Below are 21,178 nucleotides of genomic sequence, written 5' to 3'. Positions count from 1 at the left end.
GAGGGAAAACAGTACACCTCTCTGAACAGTGTCTGGGAGGCTGTGGTTGCTGCTGCACGCAATGTTGATGGTGAACAGATCAAAACACTGACAGAATCCATGGATGGCAGGCTTTTGAGTGTCCTTGCAAAGAAAGGTGGCTATATTGGTCGCTGATTTGTTTTTGTTTAGTTTTTGAATGTCAGAAATGTATATTTGTGAATGTGGAGATGTTATATTGGTTTCACTGGTAAAAATAAATAATTGAAATGGGTATATATTTGTTTTTTGTTAAGTTGCCTAATAATTCTGCACAGTAATAGTCACCTGCACACACAGATATCCCCCTAAAATAGCTAAAACTAAAAACAAACTAAAAACTACTTCCAAAAACATTCAGCTTTGATATTAATGAGTTTTTTTGGGTTCATTGAGAACATGGTTGTTGTTCAATAATAAATTTATTCCTCAAAAATACAACTTGCCTAATAATTCTGCACTCCCTGTACTTAAAGAACTTTCATGAATGCTTACCTAACAGAGTTCAGACTGTTGAAGAATAAACTGTTTTTGCTTTATATGCAGCATTTCCATTTGTTTACACGTTTTCAATAAATCAAGAAGGAGTCCTATCGGGCTTGGTTAGCCTGTGGGACTCCGGAGGCAGCCGACAGGTATCGACAGGCCAAGCGGAATGCGGCTCGGGCAGTGGCTGAAGCAAAAACTCGGGTGTGGGAGGAGTTCGGAGAGGCCATGGAAAAAGACTTTCGGACTGCCTCGAAGAGATTCTGGCAAACCGTCAGACGTCTCAGGAGGGGAAAGCGGTGCTCTACCTGCACTGTGTATAGTGCTGGCGGAGCGCTGCTGACGTCGACTGAGAAAATTGTCAGGCGGTGGAAGGAATACTTTGAGGACCTCCTTAATCCCACTGACACGTCTTCCGAGGAGGAAGCAGAGTCTGGGGATGAGGGGAATGACCCGCCAATTTCCAGGGGCGAGGTCACTGAGGCAGTTAAACAACTCCTTGGTGGCAGAGCCCCTGGTGTTGATGAGGTCCGCCCCGAGTTCCTGAAGGCTCTGGACGTTGTAGGGCTGTCCTGGTTGACACGCCTCTGCCATGTTGCGTGGAGATCAGGGGCAGTACCTGTGGACTGGCAGACCGGGGTGGTGGTCCCCATCTTTAAGAAAGGGGACCGGAGGGTGTGTTCCAACTACAGGGGGATCACACTCCTCAGCCTCCCTGGGAAAGTCTATGCCAGGGTGCTGGAAAGGAGAGTTCGTCCGTTAGTCGAACCTCGGATACAGGAGGAACAATGCGGTTTTCGTCCTGGTCGCGGAACACTGGACCAGCTCTTTATCCTCTCCAGGATACTTGAGGGTGCATGGGAGTTTGCCCAACCAGTCTACATGTGTTTTGTGGACTTGGAGAAGGCATTCGACCGTGTCCCTCGGGGTGTCCTGTGGGAGGTGTTGCGGGAGTATGGGGTGTCTGGCCCATTGCTACGGGCCATTCGATCCCTATACAACCGTTGCAAGAGCTTGGTTCGCATTGCCGGCAATAAGTCGGACTCGTTCCCGGTGGGTGATGGGCTTCGCCAGGGCTGCCCTTTGTCTCCGGTTCTGTTCATAATTTTTATGGACAGGATTTCTAGGCGCAGCCAAGTGGCGGAGGGCTTTCGCTTTGGTGGCCTCAGAATCTCATCTCTGATTTTTGCAGATGATGTGGTTCTGTTGGCTTCATCGGGTGAGGGCCTCCAGCTCGCACTGGAACGGTTCGCAGCCGAGTGTGAAGCAGCGGGAATGAGGATCAGCACCTACAAATCTGAGGCCATGGTTCTCAGCCGGAAAAGGGTGGAGTGCCCACTCCGGGTCGGGGATGAGTTCCTGCCCCAAGTGGAGGAGTTCAAGTATCTCGGGGTCTTGTTCGCGAGTGATGGGAGAAGGGAGCCGGAGATCAACAGACGGATTGGGGCTGCAGCTGCAGTAATGCGGACACTGCACCGGTCCGTCGTGGTGAAGAGGGAGCTGAGTGTAAAAGCGAAGCTCTCAATTTACCGGTCGATCTACGTCCCTACCCTCACCTATGGCCACGAGCTGTGGGTAGTGACCGAAAGAACGAGATCGCGGATACAAGCGGCAGAAATGAGCTTCCTCCGAAGGGTGGCTGGCCTCTCCCTTAGAGATAGGGTGAGAAGTTCGGGCATCTGGGAGGGGCTCAGAGTAGAGCAGCTGCTGCTCCACATCGAAAGGAGCCAGCTGAGGTGGTTCGGGCATCTGACAAGGATGCCCCCTGGGCGCCTCCTGGGTGAGGTGTTCCAGGCATGTCCCACCGGGAGGAGGCCCCGGGGCAGACCCAGGACACGCTGGAGAGATTATATCTCTCGGCTGGCCTGGGAACGCCTTGGTGTTCCCCCGGATAAGCTGGAGGAGGTGGCTGGGGAGAGGGAGGTCTGGGCCTCTTTGCTTAGGCTGCTGCCCCCGCGACCCGGCTCCGGACAAAGCGGATGAAGATGGATGGATGGATGGAATAAATCACTGCATCCGTTTCCCCATTTCATAAAATGAGGGGTGGCTCAGGACTCTGTTATTTGACACTCTGTACAACATTTAAATAAAGACAACAAAGTAGCCTTTATGAAACAAATGTGTCTTTATTGCTTTTTATTGGGTTAAAATGTTACACAGTATTGTAATCAACTGCACTTTGGAGTTTGTTTAGCAGGGAGTGAAATTTATATATTTTTTAAAAATAATGTGATCATTATGATTGTCAGTGCACTTCCAGCTTGGATCAGAGAAAGGTGTTCAGGCCTGCTGGGTGATCATCTTCAGCATCTGCAAGGCCATAGGTCCCTGATCTGAAGGAATCTGTGAGGACAGACAAAAAGGATGACATTTTATGTTAAATATTAATATTAATAAAAAGAAATGAGGTTCTGTTTATCTACATTTCATCAACTGACTCATTCTAGCTTACCATGTGACCAGCTTTGAGAATCCAATAAAAGGCAAAGTTCTTAAAAGTCTTGCAGAAAGCTCCAGTAACGCCCGGGGTGGCAGGATCATCGAGGGGAGTCCACTTAAGCTCGTTAAAATTACGAATCCCCTCCCACTTTAGCTGCTTCACCCACAGCTCCTGACCTGTGAGAAGACAAAGATCCAGGTGATTAGACTCAACAGGGACATATACAGGGTGGGCCATTTATATAGATACACCATAATAAAATGGGACTTGTCTGGTGATATTAAAGTCCTGTTTGTGGCACATTAGTATATGTGAGGGGGCAAACTCCTGAATATGGGTGGTGACCATGGTGGTCATTTAGAAGTCGGCCATCTTGGATACAACTTTTGTTTTTTCCAATAGGAAGAGGGCCATGTGACACATCAAACTTATTGGTAATGTCACAAGAAAAACAATGGTGTGCTTGGTTTCAACGCAACTTTATTCTTTCATGAGTTATTTACAAGTTTCTTTGTTCACAGCCATTGACATGTCAGAAAGGTTAGGAGTGGATAGAAAATGTGTTGATATCTGGTGAACGCAGTAACCGGGTCATTGCAGCCGATTTCAATGCAAGACACCCTACGAGACCACCCATCTCCCATGCTACAGTTAGCAAACTGCTTGCTAAGTTTTGTGAAACTGGTTCAGTGTTGGATTTGCCAAAATGTGGACGCAAGAAAACTGTCACTAATGAAGAAACATCAGTGGCTGTCCTAGCTTCATTCAGCAAGAGCCCACAGCGTAGCACTCGCCGCATGTCACTGGAGAGTGGCATTAGTCGAACATCCCTTCGGCGGATATTAGCTACTCACAAATGGCACCCTTGCAAACTCCAGCTACTGCAGCATCTCAACGAGGATGACCCAGATCGGTGCACAGAATTTGCAGAATGGGCAAAACAAAAATTGGAACAGGACCCTCAGTTCACGCTGAAGATTTTGTTCAGTGATGAGGCAAACTTTTATGTGAATGGTGAAGTTAACAAACAAAACCACCGCTATTGGTCTGACACTAACCCACATTGGATGGATCCCTCCAAGACTGTTGGAACAACAAAAGTGATGGTTTGGTGTGGTATATGGGGTACAACGATAGTGGCCACTGGATATTTGAAATTGCTACATGATGATATTTTTCCCTCTTTATCCACTGAAGCTGGCACGTTCCCTGAGTTTTTCCAGCAAGATGGTGCACCACCACATTATGGGTGCCAGGTCCGAGCATTCCTAGATGAACAGTTTTCTGGAAAGTGGATTAGTCGTCGTGGGCCAGTTGAATGGCCCCCAAGGTCTCCCGATCTGACCCCCTTAGACTTTTATCTTTGGGGTCATCTGAAGGCAATTGTCTATGGTGTGAAAATACGAGATGTGCAGCACCTGAAACTACGGATACTGGATGCCTGTGCTGGCATTTCTCCTGCGGTGTTGCTATCAGTGTGTGAAGAGTGGGAGAAGAGGGTTGCATTGACAATCCAACACAATGGGCAGCACATTGAACACATTTTATAAGTGGTCAGAAACTTGTAAATAACTCATGAAAGAATAAAGTTACGTTGAAACCAAGCACACCATTGTTTTTCTTGTGACATTACCAATAAGTTTGATGTGTCACATGGCCCTCTTCCTATTGAAAAAACAAAAGTTGTATCCAAGATGGCCGACTTCTAAATGACCACCATGGTCACCACCCATCTTGAGGAGTTTGCCCCCTCACATATACTAATGTGCCACAAACAGGACTTTAATATCACGGTGTATCCATATAAATGGCCCTCCCTGTACTTGGTGCGTCACCCATCTTCGTGATTTACTGAGTAACTAACCCAAAGTGTCCACAATGAGATCAAGCTGTCCATTGTAGACTGTGACTTTAACTCCAGCAGTCAGCAGCTGGTCAACTATGTCCACCACTGGCTTCATAAAGTCTCCTGCCATGTTAGTGAAGACCTCATCAGCCTGACCTGAGGTCACAGCAAAAACAGGAGAGGGAACAAGGTTTTATGATGTTTAGTATTTTCAAGCATCTAAAATGAAAGGACAAACAGTTCCTTGATCTTTCACTTCAAGAAATCGTACCTCCCCATGTGACATTGTCAGGAATGATACCCAGCTTCTTCCTTATTGGTCCATTCATCAGCTGACTCAGGGACTGGCTGTGGAGGGGGCGAATGTGACGATGTTTCTGCAGACCTGGTATAAAGTAGGAAGAGCATCAGTAGATAGTCATCGAAATTTTTTTTTTACTTTTTACTTTTACTTTACATTTAGACTTAAGTAGGACAGGTTTATTTTAAAATCACCAAACCCATGTGGTCTAGTTTACTAACTAGATGGAATCATTTAGATCAGAGTCTTACTGATAAAGTCCAGCCCTGCAGAAGAGGTGAGCTTCTCATCTGAACTCTGAGTTAGGATGTTGTAGAAGTTGACTCCATTGGTATTCTTAAGGAAAACCAAAAATAAGACAAAACAATACATAAATATGGCAAAAACTACTTTATTAACATTTTGTTTACACAAAAATATAACATATCTTCAGTGTGTATGCTCCTAGCCAAAGGTGACCATATTAATATATAGTTGTACTAATAGTCAGCTCAGTTAAACAGGTTATGCATGTATAACAGAATAAAAGCTAAAAGCAACAGCGATTCCATACACACACTATCTTATAACACTGTTGAAGAGATCATATCAGTTTCCACTATCAGTCAGATATGTACATCAGAAGTTTATGATGTACATAGGCAAACATGGCTTCTCAGCTTGACAGGCTGAAGCCATTTTTATTGGGACACAGATTTGCCCATGAAAACATTGGCCGATGCAGATTCCAAAGAATGGAGTCAAGCAGAGTTAATTCTGCTTCCAGAGCCATGAACAAACTATGGCCACAAGATGGCAGTAACTTCAAGAACAATGCAAACAGGTGAGAAGTTTTACGACAAGGTTGTTTGAGATGAAAGGAGAGATGCTTTCTCTTTTGTATGTTTAAATTAATGTCTGTTGGTAGATTTTACTAGACAAGCACTGCTTGCCCTGATTGCCCCGATGGAACACCACTTCCATAAAGCAATTTAAGATTAGACAATGCATTAAATATCCAGCAAGCATTTTCTCCAAATTATGTAGTGTTGTACAAACCCGCTCTACGGCAGACTCCGTCATAGACCACAGCTCAGTCGCTTTAAGAAACTGGCCCTGCTCCACGGCTTGCTTCACTGCCTCTGCTGCCTTACTGACATCTGCCAGGCCGTAATCATCCAGGAGGGACTGCAGACAGAATCATATGGAAGCTCAACACAATGGACAAAAAGACTCTGTGTTACATACACTGTATATGAAAGATCATCGTAGCTTCATAATCTCAACAGTGTCATCATTTTTTGTAAATGATGACACTGTTGAGATTAGATGCTAATTTCAGGTCATAGTGAATGCAAAATGGAGTTCATTTAGTAAGTTATGATCACTATTAGAGACAGAAAGGAGGATAAACTGATTATGCTAAAGGAAAAAGAACCCAATGATAAGTGGTAGCCAATGAGCTCGCAACGTTTTTCAGTCAGATCCATGTTTCACTCATCACATCCGGTTTTAAAACCCCAAGATCGCAATGGTGAAAATGCAGGATTGTACCAACTGGTGACATCAAGACAGGTTCATATATGCAGTCTATGGTGTGTTACTTACAGTGATGTAGAGATATGGTCCCCATGTCATAACAGAGTCTGTGGATGAAACAAAAGTGTATCAACAGAAATTCACTCAGCCTTGCTTGAAGTTTTACATAAAAGAATTCTCAGTTTTTAACGCCAACAGCAAAAACCTGCCATTTGTTCTCATCCTATGGTTAAAATGAAGTCTTTCTTGGCACATGGTGTTGATACTTAATATCTGATACTGACCCAGTGGTGAAATCCATGAGTCTCCAAGTGCCACACCAGAAAAGTTGCATTTGACTGTCCCTTGGGTTATGGCCTATAAAAAGATGAGAGACACAAATGAATGGTTTTATTTATTTTTTACTAATTTCTACATTGTAGATACATACTGACGACACCAAATATATGAAGCAAGATACATGGAATGATGTAACAAAGAAAAATATTGATAAATAAATATGTTTTATATTTCAGATTCTTCAAAGTAACCACCCCTTTGCTTTGTTGACAGGGCTGCAAACCCTTGGCCTTCTCTCAGTGAGCTTCATGATGTAGTCACCTGAAATGGTTTCACGTCACAGGTGTGCTGTGTCAGGGTTCATTTGTGGAATTTTGTGCCTTCTTATTGGGGTTGAGACTGAGAGACTGTGTTGGACAGAAGTCGTGTTAGTACACAGCTGACAGTCCCATTTGATAACTGCTAGAATTCATATTAGTGCGAGAACCAATCAGCTAAGTAAAGAGAAACAGCCCATCATTACTTTAAGAACTGAAGGTCAGTCAGTCCAGAACATTGCTAACTTTGAATGTGTCCCCAAGTGCAGTCGCAAAACCATCAAGTGCCTTAATGAAACTGGCTCACATGAGGACGCCCCAGGAAAGGAAGACCAAGAGTCACCTCTGCTGCTCAGGATAAATTCATCCGAGTCACCAGCCTCACAAATCTCAAGTTAACAGATTAGAGCTCAGATAAATGTCACACAGAGTTCCAGTAGCAGACACATCTCTACATCAACTGTTCAGAGGACACTGTGTGAATCCGGCCTTTATGGTCAAATAGCTGCTAAGAAACCACGACTAAGAAAAAGCAACAAGCAGAAGAGGTTTGTTTTGGGCAGAGAAACACAAGGAATGGACATTAGACCAGTGGACATCTGTGCTTTGGTCTGATGAGTCCAAATTGGAGATCTTTGGTTCCACCCACCATTTCTTTGTGCAAAGCAGAAAAGGTGAAAGGAAGTTCCTACTGTGAAGCATGGAGGAGGAGGTGTGATGGTGTGGGGGTGCTTTGCTGGTGACACAGTTGGGGGTTTGTTCAAAATTGAAGGCACACTGAACCAGCATGGCTACCACAGCATCCTGCAGCGGCATGCCATCTCATCAGGTTTGTGTTTCATTGGACCATCATTTATTCTTCAACAACAATGACACCAAACACACCTCCAGGCTGTCTAAGGACTGTTTGATCAAAAAGGAGAGTGATGGAGGCCTGGCCTCCACAGTCACCTGACCTAAACCCAGTGGAGATGGTTTGGGACGATGGTCTGGGAACTCCTTCAAGACTGTTGAAAAACCATTATAAGTGACGACCTCATGAAGCTCATCCAGAGAATGCAAAGAGTGTGCAAAGCAGTAATCAAAGCGAAGGGTGGATATTTGGAAGAATCTAAAATATAAAACATCCTTTGAGTTGTTTACTATATAATTCCATATGTGTTCATTCATAGTTTTGATGCCTTCAGGGAGAATCTACAATGTAAACAGTCATGAAAATAAAGAAAACCCATTAAATGAGAAGGTGTGTCCAAACTTTTGACTGGTGGTACAAATGGCCATCATCTGATTTCATACAGCATACCTATCAATTTAACATTGCGAATGTCAGCTATATTTATAAAGCACATTTCATGTTACTTAACTCAATCAATGTGCTTTAAACAGAATATAAATCATTAACAGCTCTAAATATCTCTCTCATAAAATATAAAAAAAATATGTGACCAGCTAAAAAAATAAAACAAACTACAATAAAAGTTATTGCTTAGTTCTCCAGAAGAACAGGCTTTTTTTTCTTTAAACGTCACGTTGTCTCTACTTCCCTTTTCTATCACATGACATCTTTATTACTGGGACTTTCCAATAGCAGGGAGCTCACACTGAACTGAATGCTGTGCAAAGAACAACAGAAAGATCCCAAAATAAGTCACCTCACCTTGCTGAGCTCTAAGGAGATAGCAGCTGCCATCTTCCCTCCATATGACTCAGAGAAAATGTAGAAGGGGATGCTCTGAAAAGAACAGAACAGTACACTTTAGGTCCTTTAATACTAATGTGTTTTGGAGTCACTTTAGACAACGTTTGATGAGCCCATCTTTCTGACAAACAGGCAAAAATAAAAATAAAAAATGCAATAATGGACATACCTGGAACTCAGGCTTTTCTGAGAAGAAGTGTTTGAGCAGCACCAGCATGTCTGAGGCTACAGTGGACACATTGGTAGCATAGGCATCTGGCCTGTCTGTGTAGCTAAAGCCAGTGCCCACAGGGTTATCTACAAATAACAAATTGGCTGCCTGGACCTAAAGGTGACACACACACACGTCAGCATGCTAATCTATTCATTCATACTTTCTTTGAAGCACTCTTCAGTTACAGTAAATCTTTACCCAGCTTGTTTTTCTGGGCTCTAGATCTCTGTTCAAGGGTCCAATTTCCTCAAAGTTGCCAAAGCCAGTTCCAGATCCTCCTGGGCCACCCTAAAACACACACACACACACACACACACACACACACACACACACACACACACACACACACACACACACACACACACACACACACACACACACACACACACACACACACACACACACTTGCCATTTAACTCAGCACAAGCCACATTCGTATTAAATGAGCCATTAACGTACACGTCTCTATTACTGTTTGTTTGTTTTCGGTGGCAGGGGGTGGGATCAGAAAAATAATGCAATACAAGGTCATAAAGTGGAAAGTTTAAAATTAGACCATAATTGTTCCTCTTTTGTAGTTAGGAATAAAAACAACACTGCCATTACTCACTCTTACCACCTCTCAGTCTGAGCCCCATTCCATTTTTAACCAAAGGCCTGATCATTTGATCAGACGGGGACACAATCTCTGAACATCACAACTTCCTGCAGACATCACTGTACAGGAAGATGGAATGGTAGCATGATGCTGCACATGTTTGAGAATGCAACCATGCATGTGCTCGATTTGTCACAGACCTGATTGTTAAGCGATTAATGATGCTCAGCAAACAGCTTCAGGGGATTTCTTAGCTTCCTGTGGACTTTATTATTTATTCAATCAGTATTTGCATACAACGGGCAAGACAGACAGTTGATATGGGATGAGAATCACTAAATAAGACATAAATACTTGAAGCATTATTAGTCTTGTGGACTTTTGTTCCCCCTCAGAAACATACAGACAAGACTGACCCCCACTTTCCAGTCTTACTCCAACTAATAGTTGAACGCTTGAGTGTCTGGGGATGGATCACTCTCTGTGTCCAGTACAAAAAAAACTTTTGCATGATTCAACTGAATGAACTACAAAAATATATGATACCCTACAGACAGTGCAGGTATTGTAGGTGCAGACTGTAGACAGCCTACTGCCTAAATGAAAAATAACTTTTTAAGCTGTCAGCATAAGGTCGTGGGGGAAGTTGCAGGCAAAGTTAGGAATTCAAAGTTTAAATTGCTATATAGGTTATTTATTTATTCGTGTAAAAAGAAAATCTCATTGACAATTTATTTGGTCTAAACGTAATGGGACTGATACTAAGCGACTAAACACGCGTAAAATGTTCGTAAATGGGACGAATCGGGAGTTTGATTGAAATGCTGACAACGCTGGAAGCCCAGTTAAGGTGGAAAACAAAAATCATGAAGTCCTACCTGCAGCCACATGACCAGAGGCAGGTCCTTGTACTGGGCTTGTACACTGTCAGCATAATAGAGCCACCAAAACATGTGGGCCCCGTCTCTCACCTCCACATAGTTCCAGGCTTCGTTGCTCCGCAGAGCAGAGGGGAGCCCTGCGCAGAATTCAATCACATCCACTTTGTTAACTTGGTGTTCGGTTACAGTGTGACAGTGTTACATCGTCATTCTACCAGAAACAATAAACCAGTCTGTGATGAGCGATCAAAACGTTACTTTCGTTTTGAAGTCAAAGTGGGAGGTAAAAAAAACCCCGAGAAGAAGTCTGTAAGAGCCTCGTCCACAGTGCGGATATCTTACCTTTAGACAGCACAACGCTGAGTAAGAAACACAAAGTAAAGTCTACTCGGAAGGAACCCATCGTTAAAGTGTCTAGCTGTAAAGGCTCCGCATAATTTCAACTGCAACGAGAAATCACATGACCAAACCCGTGGTCAGCTGACCGACACGTTTTTTTAAATATTGCGTCACAAAGTAAAGTTGGAATAACCTCAGAGCACTGAAGGGAGTAAAGTGACCTACGGACTCTGAAAAACCGCAATGAACATCAAAAGAAAAGAAGAAAAGACGATGAGTTTGATCTAACATTCATTTCAAATCCCAGATACACTTAATTTATCCCCAAGGGGCAATTAACAATTAAAACAGGCACAGAGAGCACTGCACCTCGTAAGACAGACATAAAGCATCAATATAAATGCGCACAGTTCAGACAAAGTGAGCAGTTCAGTTATAAAAGAAACGGCAAGGAGGCAGGAAAGGCTCAGAGTTTAGGTGCAGAACTGCTGTATTGGGATAAAAGTGACTCTCCTACTGTGTCCTACAGAGACATACACGCTGATAATAGCTAGAACCATTTTAGATTTGACTTGTTTCCCCTCATTTTCAATCCAGTTTTTGTGTACTATGACATAGTGCAGCCTTAGGAATGGCTTGTTTACAGCGACCTTTTCATTCAGACCATTTCCGACACGACTTTGGCCAAGAGTAGATGGATCAAGGTCTTAATATATCTCTTTTTTTATTTTTCCAGGTCTTGCTGGATTTTTCCTATTTCTAGCAGACATGGATTCCAGAAACTGGTCATCTGATGTAGACAGTGCATCTAGGCTTGCCACTTTTTCTTTGGTCCTAATGTTTTTCTTTTTCGTTTTTTAAGGAAAATCTGATAACCATGCTGATATAAGTTGTCTATTATGTGTAGACAGACCAGTGGTTCAACTGTGCATTTTTAATGCTTGAATGAGTCATAAAGTCAGTTTTAAGGACTTTAACAAAAAATCCCAAGAAGAATGAAGATAAGCTTTTATTCAAGTCATTTTTCAGTTCAGTTTGAGCTTAGTTTAAAGTTACGACAAGAGCCTCTGGTGAATATTTGGCTGCGATGGAGATCGGTAATAATTCAGTACTTCCTCCACGCCGGCAGAGGTCAATATTGTAAACGAGGGTATTGACAGCGCCAAACACGTGCGCCTCACTTCCGTTGAAAAGTGATAATTTAAAATAAAAGTCTGAGACTACAAACGAATACGTGATAAGTTGATATGATGTGGGTATAGCTGTCATTACAGAGTTATTATTACTATAATAATCTTTTCTTTGAATAGGGAAATGAAATACATTTGAGTTTGCACTCTTATTTTGAAGAGCGGAAGTGTCGTCTTTGAGCTCGCAGAGGGAGTACAGCAGCCGGTGTGTTTTGGTGCTGTAGCCGTCATGGCTGCCCACAGTAACAACTTTATCCGACTGCGCCTGTACTTTGACTACCCGCCGCCGGCTGTCGTCGGTTGCCGCATGTGCTGGCTGCTCGTAGACCTAAACGTGTGTCGCGTGGTGGCCGACCTGGAGAGCGTCATCAGGGAGAAGTTTGAATTCAGCGGCGGGAGCATCCTCAGCCTGTTCATAGAAGACTGCTACCTGCCGCACACGGAGAGCATCTACGTGGTGCGGGACAACGACAGCGTCAGGTGCGCGTGCTTTGTTAGTTGTAACTTTCAAAGCGCTGACAGATCCTGGCATATTTAATACGAGTTATTTAGTTACAACATGTCTCTAAACACTCAGCTCAGTACCATGTGGACGCTGCTTGCTTGCCTAGCTCTGGGTGGTATGAACAAAAACCTGGATCGTGGCACGGTATATCATGATTTTTTAGACACTTTGTCGTCATAAAGGGGAAAAACGTTAATAAAATACAACTAAAAACATCCTTTCAGTGTTATCTATTCTTAGGCTCTGTTTGCAAAAATGAAATACGCGTATTTGGCACAGGGCTATTGAGTGAAGTGTGGATTTGAAACAAACTTCATGTAGACTTAATTTTCCAAAATTTGTGGCACCATTTATTCTCCTGTCACCCCAGAGTCTTGAGTCTGTACTAATCTAATTTGAAGTATGCACCAATGTAACATACTTCAAATGACCAACACACCTCAAGTTTGTTAAGTTTAAGTCTTAACATAAGCGACACAATATTTAAATTCACACGTATTCATTTTGTTAGTTCAAAAGCTACAACAAACCAAATGCTGTATGCTTTACAACAGTCAGTTTTTCAGTATTCTGCACTGCCATCTGGGGTTCAGATCTGTGTGGGTTTCCTCTCACAACACAGAGATCTGCATGTTGGACAGACTGCTGATTCTAAATCATGTGTAGGTTTAAATGTGCTTTTGTGGTTGCCTGCTGTTTCTCAGTGTTAGCCCTGTGTCATCAAGAGTGTGTCTTAAGGTTCCAACTTCCCTGTAAGGGTTGGATAACTAGTAACTAAGTAAACAGGTTTGACGTTCATTTCGGTCATCTGTCCGTCCGTGAGAAGCAGGGTACACCCTGGATAGTTTGCCACTGACCTTTTTATTTGTGTCAAGGAAATTTGACATAATAAATCCATTGTATAATGTATAATGTTCAACTATTCCTTTAAGATGTGTTCTGTTTTTGTGTCAGGGTGAAGGTGGGCTGGATGAATGAGTTGAATGGATACAGCAGTCATCCAGATGCAGCAAGTGAAAGCGGCAGAAAGAGACGGCGAGCCACAGAAGACACTGTGCCAGAAGAAAATGGAGTGAGTGTCGAATGGAAGAAGAAAAAGAGGAAGAAAAATAACGAGGACAGAATGACAGACGGTGCCAACCTAGTGGCAAGTGATGACCAGAATGAGAATGTACAGGGAAACCCCACAGAGAAGAAAGAGAAGAAGAAAAAGAAGCCAAAGGAAAAAGGTGCTCCTGCTTCTCCCAAACCAGCTGATCTCCCGAAGATTCCAGCTGCTGTCAGCCGGCTGAGTAAAAGCACCAAGAAGCTCCAAGCATCAAAACCACAAAAAGCCTCCTCTTCAGATTCCAGTAGTAGCAGCAGTGATGAAGATGTCGTACCCAAAAAAACAACAAAAACACCCACCTCCACTCCTGCTCCCTCCAAGGTCCCATCAAACACAAAACCTGCCCCCAAAAAACCTCCACTGTCATCGTCATCCTCTTCAGAAACAGAGTCTTCTCCTGATGAGGCTGCCAGTGTGAAAATCCAGCCCAGAAACAAACCTTTAAAAACCACGGCTACCAGCTCAGAATCAAGTCAGGCTCCTTCAGCCCCGCAGCCTACAAACGATAATCCAGAACAGACCGCCAGCATAGCTGAGCCACCTCATACAGCAGCAAAGGGTTCCAACTCGGACAGTGAAGACGAGATCCAGCTGGTGATACGAAGGCCGCTGCAGCAGCCCAGAGGTGGCATAGGTATTCAGTCTCCTTGGCAAGGTCGCGGCAGAGGGAAAGCCAGATGTGGCGGTGGTCAGGGAGCAAGTGTTACGGGTGGGGGTAGAGGAGGAGCAAGCAGAGGGAACAGTAGCAGCTTTGGGTCCAGCTATAATGGAGCCACAGAGCCGTCTTACCAGAATGATTCACTGACCAACACGTCAGTGATCCTGCAGGTTTGTCTGCATCTGAAGCCTAAAATTTAAGTGTAATATCTGCTCTCAAGTAAAATGAATTAAAAGGCATTCTTGACTTTCTGTCTCCATTTATAGAAGGAAGCTGTGAGTGTACCCAAGCAGGACTACAACTCCATGCCCCTGTTAGCTGCTCCTCCACAGGTGGGGCAGAGGATTGCCTTTAAGGTGGGTGTTGTAAGCTGCAGTCATCTCCAGGTTAAAAATGAAAGCTATCAGCCCTCATACTGTTGTTCTGAAGGAGTTTTAGGGCTACACTAAGAAAAAAAATACTATTGATGATTTTGAGAATAATGTCATACTTTTATTTTGAAAAAAAAGTCTAAATCTGCTGTACCCTCTGCCTTCTGTAGATGAGGTAGTGAAACAGGCTGATCAGCCCTCTTACAATACAGCATACTCCCTCTTTAATGCACAAGGATGTAGACATCGATGACCTTGCATCTGTCCACTGCAAGCCATTTCAATTTGTACAAATCAGGTCAACTCTTCCAAGTTTGCTTTTCTGTGCCTTGTTTGTTCAACATCCTTATCAGCTGTAGTACACTGTTGTAGCTAATATACTGTAGAACACTCAAAATTAGCTTAACCTTGGGGCGGGGGGACAGTTATCAAAGATTTTCTGTTCAGGTGTAAACTTATGTGAAAAATCGAAATGCTTCACAGACCGTGGCTCACGGGGTTGGGAATCGCATCTGTAACCAGAAGGTCGCCGGTTCAATCCCTGGGCTCTCTGTCCTGGTCGTTGTGTCCTTGGGCAAGACACTTTACCCTACTTGCCTACTGGTGTTGGCCAGAGGGGCCGATGGCACGATATGGCAGCCTCGCTTCTGTCAGTCTGCCCCAGGGCAGCTGTGGCTACAACCGTAGCTGCCTCCACCAGTGTATGAATGTGAGAGTGAATGAATAGTGGCATTGTAAAGCGCTTTGGGTGCCTAGAAAAGCGCTATATAAATCCTATTATTATTATTATAAGCCATGAGTTTATCTTACAGTGCAGTATTTTATGTAATGTTTAAATCCAGTGTTCTCTAAGCAAATACACTGTTAGTGAGCCTTTGGGATTTTTTTCTCCTCTGCAACTCTTTATAGAGAAGTCGAAAAAGTCAAAAAAGCTGCTGTGACTGAATAGCAGCAGTCAAAGGAGCTTGCAAAGAAAAGCGTCTGGACTTCTTTAAGTTACTTGAAGACGTTTCACCTCTCATCCGAGAAGCTTCTTCAGTTCAGTTCTAAGGTCAAATAGTGGAGAGTCCCAGATATAAACCTAGTGGGAGTAACCCCCCACAGAGGGACAAAAGGATGATCCTCTAATCGCCTGAGCCAAGGTGGGAAACTGGGCGTGGGTCCCAATCAGCCAGAGTTTCGGGTGTGTTCATTGTGAAACCTGGCCCCACCTTATCATGCGAATTCCTGAGGTCAGATGGCCCAGGATGTGAGTGGGCGTTAAGGCGTCTGGGAAGGGATCTCAAAACTGGATTATAGATGGCAGAGAGTTGGTGTCGTAAACCCCGCCTCTGTTCAAAGATGGTCGCTCACAGTGGACATAGATGCTTCTTTCACTCCTCTTTCAAACCATCTGTCCTCTCTGTCCAAAATGTGAACATTGGCATCCTCGAAAGAGTGTCCTTTATCCTTAAGATGCAGATGGACTGCTGAGTCTTGTCCTGTGGAGGTGGCTCTTCTGTGTTGTGCCATGCGCTTGTGAAGTGGCTGTTTGGTCTCTCCAATGTAGAGGTCTGGGCATTCCTCGCTGCACTGTACAGCATACACCACATTGTTAAGTCTGTGTTTTGGCGTTTTGTCTTTCGGGTGAACCAGTTTTTGTCTGAGCGTGTTGCTGGGTCTGAAATGCACCGGGATGTCGTGCTTGGAGAAAACTCTCCTGAGTTTCTCTGATACACCGGCTACATAGGGGATGACAATGTTGTTGCGTCTGTCCTTCTTATCCTCCCTCGCTGGTGTCTGGTCGTCTTTTCTGTGCTTCTTTGCTGACTTTAAGAACGCCCATTTAGGATAGCTGCACGTTTTGAGTGCTTCCTTTACATGTGTGTGTTCCTTCTTTTTTCCTTCAGGCTTAGAGGGAACATGGTGTAGGGTCCTGATTACTCCAAGTTTTTACTCCAATAATTACTCCAGTCTTTGCAAGCTCCTTTGACTACGATGACCTGGATGACTGAGAACCTTCACAGACCTGAATAGCAGCAGTTTGCCCTGCCTAGCTAGAGGATAGCTCGTTAGCTACAGTGGTTCAGAAGCTAACCACTATGGGTAGCAGTCGCTAAGAATTAGGAACCATGTTTTACAAAGATTTTTGTGAACCCATTATTAGCAGCTTTTTATGTTGTTTAAAACTGCATCCACAGTGGAAGCAGTTAGTTTGTTGCCCATATCTTTGAAGCTGATGGCAGGTCACCTTTGAGTATTTCGGTTGCCTAGGTAACCCACTAATATATTTAAGTAGCTCATAAGTCAATCACCAATTTTCAGCTTTTCTCATAGGTAGTCCTTTAATTGTTTATCCTGTCCACTTTGGATCACCAGTCAGGGCTCTAGAGTGCGACCAAATTTTTCAATGGTGCAACTAAAAAAATAATTGGTCGCACCACTGCGACCAACTGTTCGGGTAACCAAAAAAAAAATAAAAAATCTCTGCAACTCTCCGTGTGGTCAACAACAGACACACATTATGCCCCTATCGTGGACTAAACCGCTCTGTGTTTACGTCTTTTTGCGCTGATTCTGAGCTGCAGGTTTTGTCTCTCTCCAACCAAACTTCACCGAGCCAGCAGCAAAAGAAGCAGCAAACTACGCTTCACATTTGATCAATGTCGTCATGAATTCCCTCTGACTTTTGCTGTTTTGCTTCCACCACGATAAAAATCACACTTCATGCACAGCTCTCTCTCTCTCAGTTACTTTCACACAAAGGCATCTGCTGTGATGGTCACAATTCTGATGAAGTCTCACATGTATCAGTACTGATAAATGATCAGAATTAGAATATTTCTGACTGTCTGAGGCTAAATTGAATAGAATCAGGACTTTGAGAACCGGAATCGAATGGATTATAGAAATCAGTGATGATACCCAGCCCTAATGAGCAGCCTAGGTCTGACAGAAGTGGATGTAGCTGTGGGTAATAAGAAAAGATGAAAAGAAAGCACTTTAAGCACAAGATTGTTAGTTAATAGTTTAGAAATGAATGTTGTCAGTATGGACTGCAATTTCCCCCCCAAAAAAGTGCACATGTAAAACTGTGGTGTTAAGCGATGCGGTTGAAAAATTTGAGTGCGCCTAACTTTTTAAAAGTGCGCACCGGTGCACCCATGGCAAAAAGTTAGTCTAGAGCCCTGCCAGTGGTTATTTTGCCCATAATTGCCTGCAGTTGCTTGTAGCACACACACCTCCCACCTCAGGTCCCAGCACGTCTTTTATCGGGGAGCCATGGCTAGATGATGGAGCTCAGGTGTGTGTCAAACTCCCCTGACAGGCACCCTGAACCCGCTGCTCCACCCCTCCCCTGCGGCTGAGCCACAAACCACACCCTGCCGCACTCACATTTTTTCAGCTTATTGAAACCAAAGATTTCGGCCATTTCTGCTTCAATTCTATTTTTAAAGATAATAAAATACATCATTTTAGTATGTAATGCTTAAAGGTCAAAGGTCAGACATCAGTGTGTTGTTATAAAAGCAGGGTAATATTATAATTATGAGGGCATATTGTAATAAAATAAAATAAATACATGGCTGGCTGCTTCATGTCAAATTTCCTTGGGGAAGATACTAAGTTGCTCTCTGATGCATTGTAATAAAAACATAAAGCATCACAGATGTATTACAGCCCTCGCTCTTCGAGGGGAGTTGCGCTGTCAGAGTGCTTTTGTTTCCTCTGTGTTATTGTAGCGCCTCTGCCTTACAGAGTAAAGCCCCCTTAAAGCGACTGCTGTTGTGATTTGAAGCTATATAAATAATAATGTGTGAATAAAAAAAGTGAATTGCATTCATTTCCTAATTCTATGTGTTTAAATGCAGCTGCTGGAGCTAACTGAAAACTACACACCAGCGGTATCTGAATACAAGGTGAGGGCAGTCAGTTGTGATGACCTAATCACAACCTTGGAATGATGTTACTAATAAAAGCTTATTTAATAATATTTAATATGGTATAAACTGTCATTCGTACTCTATGACCAACTATGGTTCTGTTTATATTAGGAGGGAAAGATTGTGAGCTTTGACCCAATCAACAGACAAATTGAACTTGAACTCCTTAATGTCTCTCAAGGTAGGAGATCAGTTCACCGCTGGCATACAATATCATAACTGTGTATAATCATGCCTTTTTAAAAATAATGTATCATGTAAGTAATTATATCAAAATTTAAAAGACGACTCCTGATGTCTTTGAATTGTCAGCACCTAATTAAACTGGTCATGTCACTGGTAGTGATATATAATACGTTACAGCGAAAACCTTTTCATTTTCAGAGAACTGAACACTTTCTCAGAAGAAGTTAAGAGATTTAAGAATTAACCTTCCTAATTTATTTCTGTTTCTAATGATTCCTAACTTGTTGCTTCTTCCAAAGCTTCCGGAGAACCTGGAAAATTTGATCTAGTCTATCAAAATCCAGATGGCTCCGAGAGGGTGGAGTATGCTGTGTCCAGAGGGTCTTGGGTAAGACTTTATGTGCTGTTAATAACCCTCTGAAGCCACAGGTAGTGTAAAAGTAAAGCCAGTGTGGGTGTGCTTTAAATCTGCTGTTTTTTAATGGAGCTGGTCACAAAGTGCACAGCAGATTTATCAGAGCTACTTGAGTCAATCTGCTGCTGCTGAATGTGACACTGATAAGAGCAAAATAAAACCATGAGATAAGAGGCTAAATATATATGTATGGATGCTGATTAGGGTGATAATTCTGTGGGTGTGACCCTTTATCACCCTTTTTACATTACATACATTAGTCAGGGGTGTCAAACTCAAATACACAGTGGGCCAAAATTCAAAACTGGAACAAAGTCGCGGGCTAACGTTAATATTTATTGAAATATATTTATTCCTCCAGATATAAGAATGAATCTTTTCTTATGGACTCAAACACGTTTTGCTGAAAAACTGAATATGGAACAAGCAAAGCTTAATACTAAACAATATATATATATTAGCTGTATAATACCAGTAGGCCAGCTCTGATAGTAATTTGGTATGGCTTCATGGGCCAAATGTAATTAGGCTGCGGGCCAAATTTGGCCCGCGGGCCAGAGTTTGACACCGATGCATTAGGTCATGTTACTTTATTATTTATTATTTAATAAATAAATTATTATTCCCCCCCCATAAGGTGTGATTGTTTTAGACATTTCTCTTTTTTCATGAGTTAACAGGACCACATATCACTCGTCTTAGCTGCCAGTCAGTTTGAGATTGATTTTAAGGTTTTACTGTTTGTTTTTAAGCCTTTGAATGGGTAAGTGCTGTTTCGGTTTTTGTAAAGCCTTTACACTCCGAATAGATCAAAATCAGAATACTTTATTAATCCCTGTGAAAATTATGTGGTTACAAGTTTTATTTTCGACCCTCTGGATTGAAACGTGGGTCGCTGGTTTCCTGGTCCTCCTCAAGTCCAAAATAATTTCCTTGGTCTTTGTCACGTTGAGCTGCAGATGATTCTGCAGCTCCACAGCCCAGTACTCTGTCTCATTGCCCCCACTGATGCATCCAGCTAGCATCCTACAACCATCATCTGAAGATGGCAGGTCTCTGTGCCGTGGCTGAAGTCTGCGGTGTAGAAGGGGAATAGGAAAGCGGAGAGCACAGTCCCTTGTGGTGCTCCAGTGTTGTCAGACTCGGACACAGTGCTTGCCCACTGGTCTACATCATCGTAGACACGATTGAATTTATTGTCTTGCATTGTTCTGTTCTCTTAGCTGCACAGCTCTTATTTTTAATTGTGCTGTATAAATAAATCTGACTTGACTAGTCCTTAAATTAACATGTTCACTTTCTTCTCATAGGTGACAGAACGGTGGGAGTCTCTGCTGGAGCCAAGACTCATCATTTAAGTTTGAGAGAAATAGTGAATTCATACGCCCACATAGTTATTTTTTTAATGACCTGGACTTATCTTTTAAAAGCTAAAACATCCAATGGTTTTGATTCTGGTCCATTTAAACTTTATCTGTGCTTCTCTGTTAGCACATTTTTAACAGCTCTGTTTAAACTGGGTTTAGAGATGAAATGGTTTTTATGCTTAAATCAGCTGAAGGGATGAGTAATGATTTTGAGCACTGGGCCACACTGTAATGGTTTTATTTTTTGTACAGAGATGTGACTGTGATAAGTCTTGTATAAACTGTTTTTTCCAATAAAAAAAACTGCATCCTCAGCCACATCCTCAGGGCAAAATTTTAGTGTGTTATCCACAAAATAATATTTTGCATATTCATTATCTGACTGTTTTATTTTGTAACAAAAAGACCTTGCTCAGAATTGATTTTGAAAAAGTGTTTAACCTAAAATGTAATTATGCTGATAATTAACAAAACACACACTTTTCAACTTTAACTGTTGTGATTTTCTTTTTTCCCTCA

General features: G+C 42.8%; 2 protein-coding genes across 2 annotated transcripts; one reads left to right on the top strand and one right to left on the bottom strand.

Annotated features, from left to right (window-relative positions):
• Positions 1–2,610: 2,610 nt before the first annotated feature.
• scpep1 (serine carboxypeptidase 1) lies at positions 2,611–11,076 on the bottom strand. Its single transcript, XM_026165952.1, has 13 exons — positions 10,940–11,076; positions 10,595–10,734; positions 9,317–9,406; positions 9,074–9,229; positions 8,863–8,937; positions 6,894–6,966; positions 6,679–6,716; positions 6,130–6,258; positions 5,343–5,427; positions 5,062–5,175; positions 4,809–4,946; positions 2,957–3,120; positions 2,611–2,847 (listed from the first exon to the last, which is right to left on the bottom strand). Exons 1-13 carry the CDS (start codon positions 10,998–11,000, stop codon positions 2,785–2,787), a joined length of 1,326 nt encoding a protein of 441 aa, XP_026021737.1. The 5' UTR covers positions 11,001–11,076; the 3' UTR covers positions 2,611–2,784.
• Positions 11,077–12,158: 1,082 nt separating this feature from the next.
• On the top strand, positions 12,159–20,979 carry coil (coilin p80). Its single transcript, XM_026165951.1, has 7 exons — positions 12,159–12,606; positions 13,586–14,567; positions 14,664–14,753; positions 18,620–18,667; positions 18,803–18,872; positions 19,177–19,265; positions 20,603–20,979. Exons 1-7 carry the CDS (start codon positions 12,356–12,358, stop codon positions 20,648–20,650), a joined length of 1,578 nt encoding a protein of 525 aa, XP_026021736.1. The 5' UTR covers positions 12,159–12,355; the 3' UTR covers positions 20,651–20,979.
• Positions 20,980–21,178: the final 199 nt, after the last annotated feature.

This window comes from Astatotilapia calliptera, chromosome 4 (assembly GCF_900246225.1).
Source record: "Astatotilapia calliptera chromosome 4, fAstCal1.2, whole genome shotgun sequence".
Lineage (NCBI taxonomy): Eukaryota > Metazoa > Chordata > Actinopteri > Cichliformes > Cichlidae > Astatotilapia > Astatotilapia calliptera.
Note: the sequence above shows the minus strand (reverse complement) of the source record. Positions and strands in the feature narration are given on the sequence as shown.

Bases quoted from the DNA above. Each gene is read 5' to 3' on its own strand.
- coil (XM_026165951.1), top strand. From the start codon at position 12,356: ATGGCTGCCCACAGTAACAACTTTATCCGACTGCGCCTGTACTTTGAC. The intron at 14,754-18,619 runs GTGGGTGTTGTA...GTTTAAATGCAG, and splicing joins GGCAGAGGATTGCCTTTAAG to CTGCTGGAGCTAACTGAAAA. The intron at 18,873-19,176 runs GTAGGAGATCAG...CTTCTTCCAAAG, and splicing joins ACTCCTTAATGTCTCTCAAG to CTTCCGGAGAACCTGGAAAA.
- scpep1 (XM_026165952.1), bottom strand. From the start codon at position 11,000: ATGGGTTCCTTCCGAGTAGACTTTACTTTGTGTTTCTTACTCAGCGTT. The intron at 8,938-9,073 runs GTATGTCCATTA...TGTTCTTTTCAG, and splicing joins CAGAAAAGCCTGAGTTCCAG to AGCATCCCCTTCTACATTTT. The intron at 5,428-6,129 runs GTTTGTACAACA...GTTTTCCTTAAG, and splicing joins CGGAGTCTGCCGTAGAGCGG to AATACCAATGGAGTCAACTT.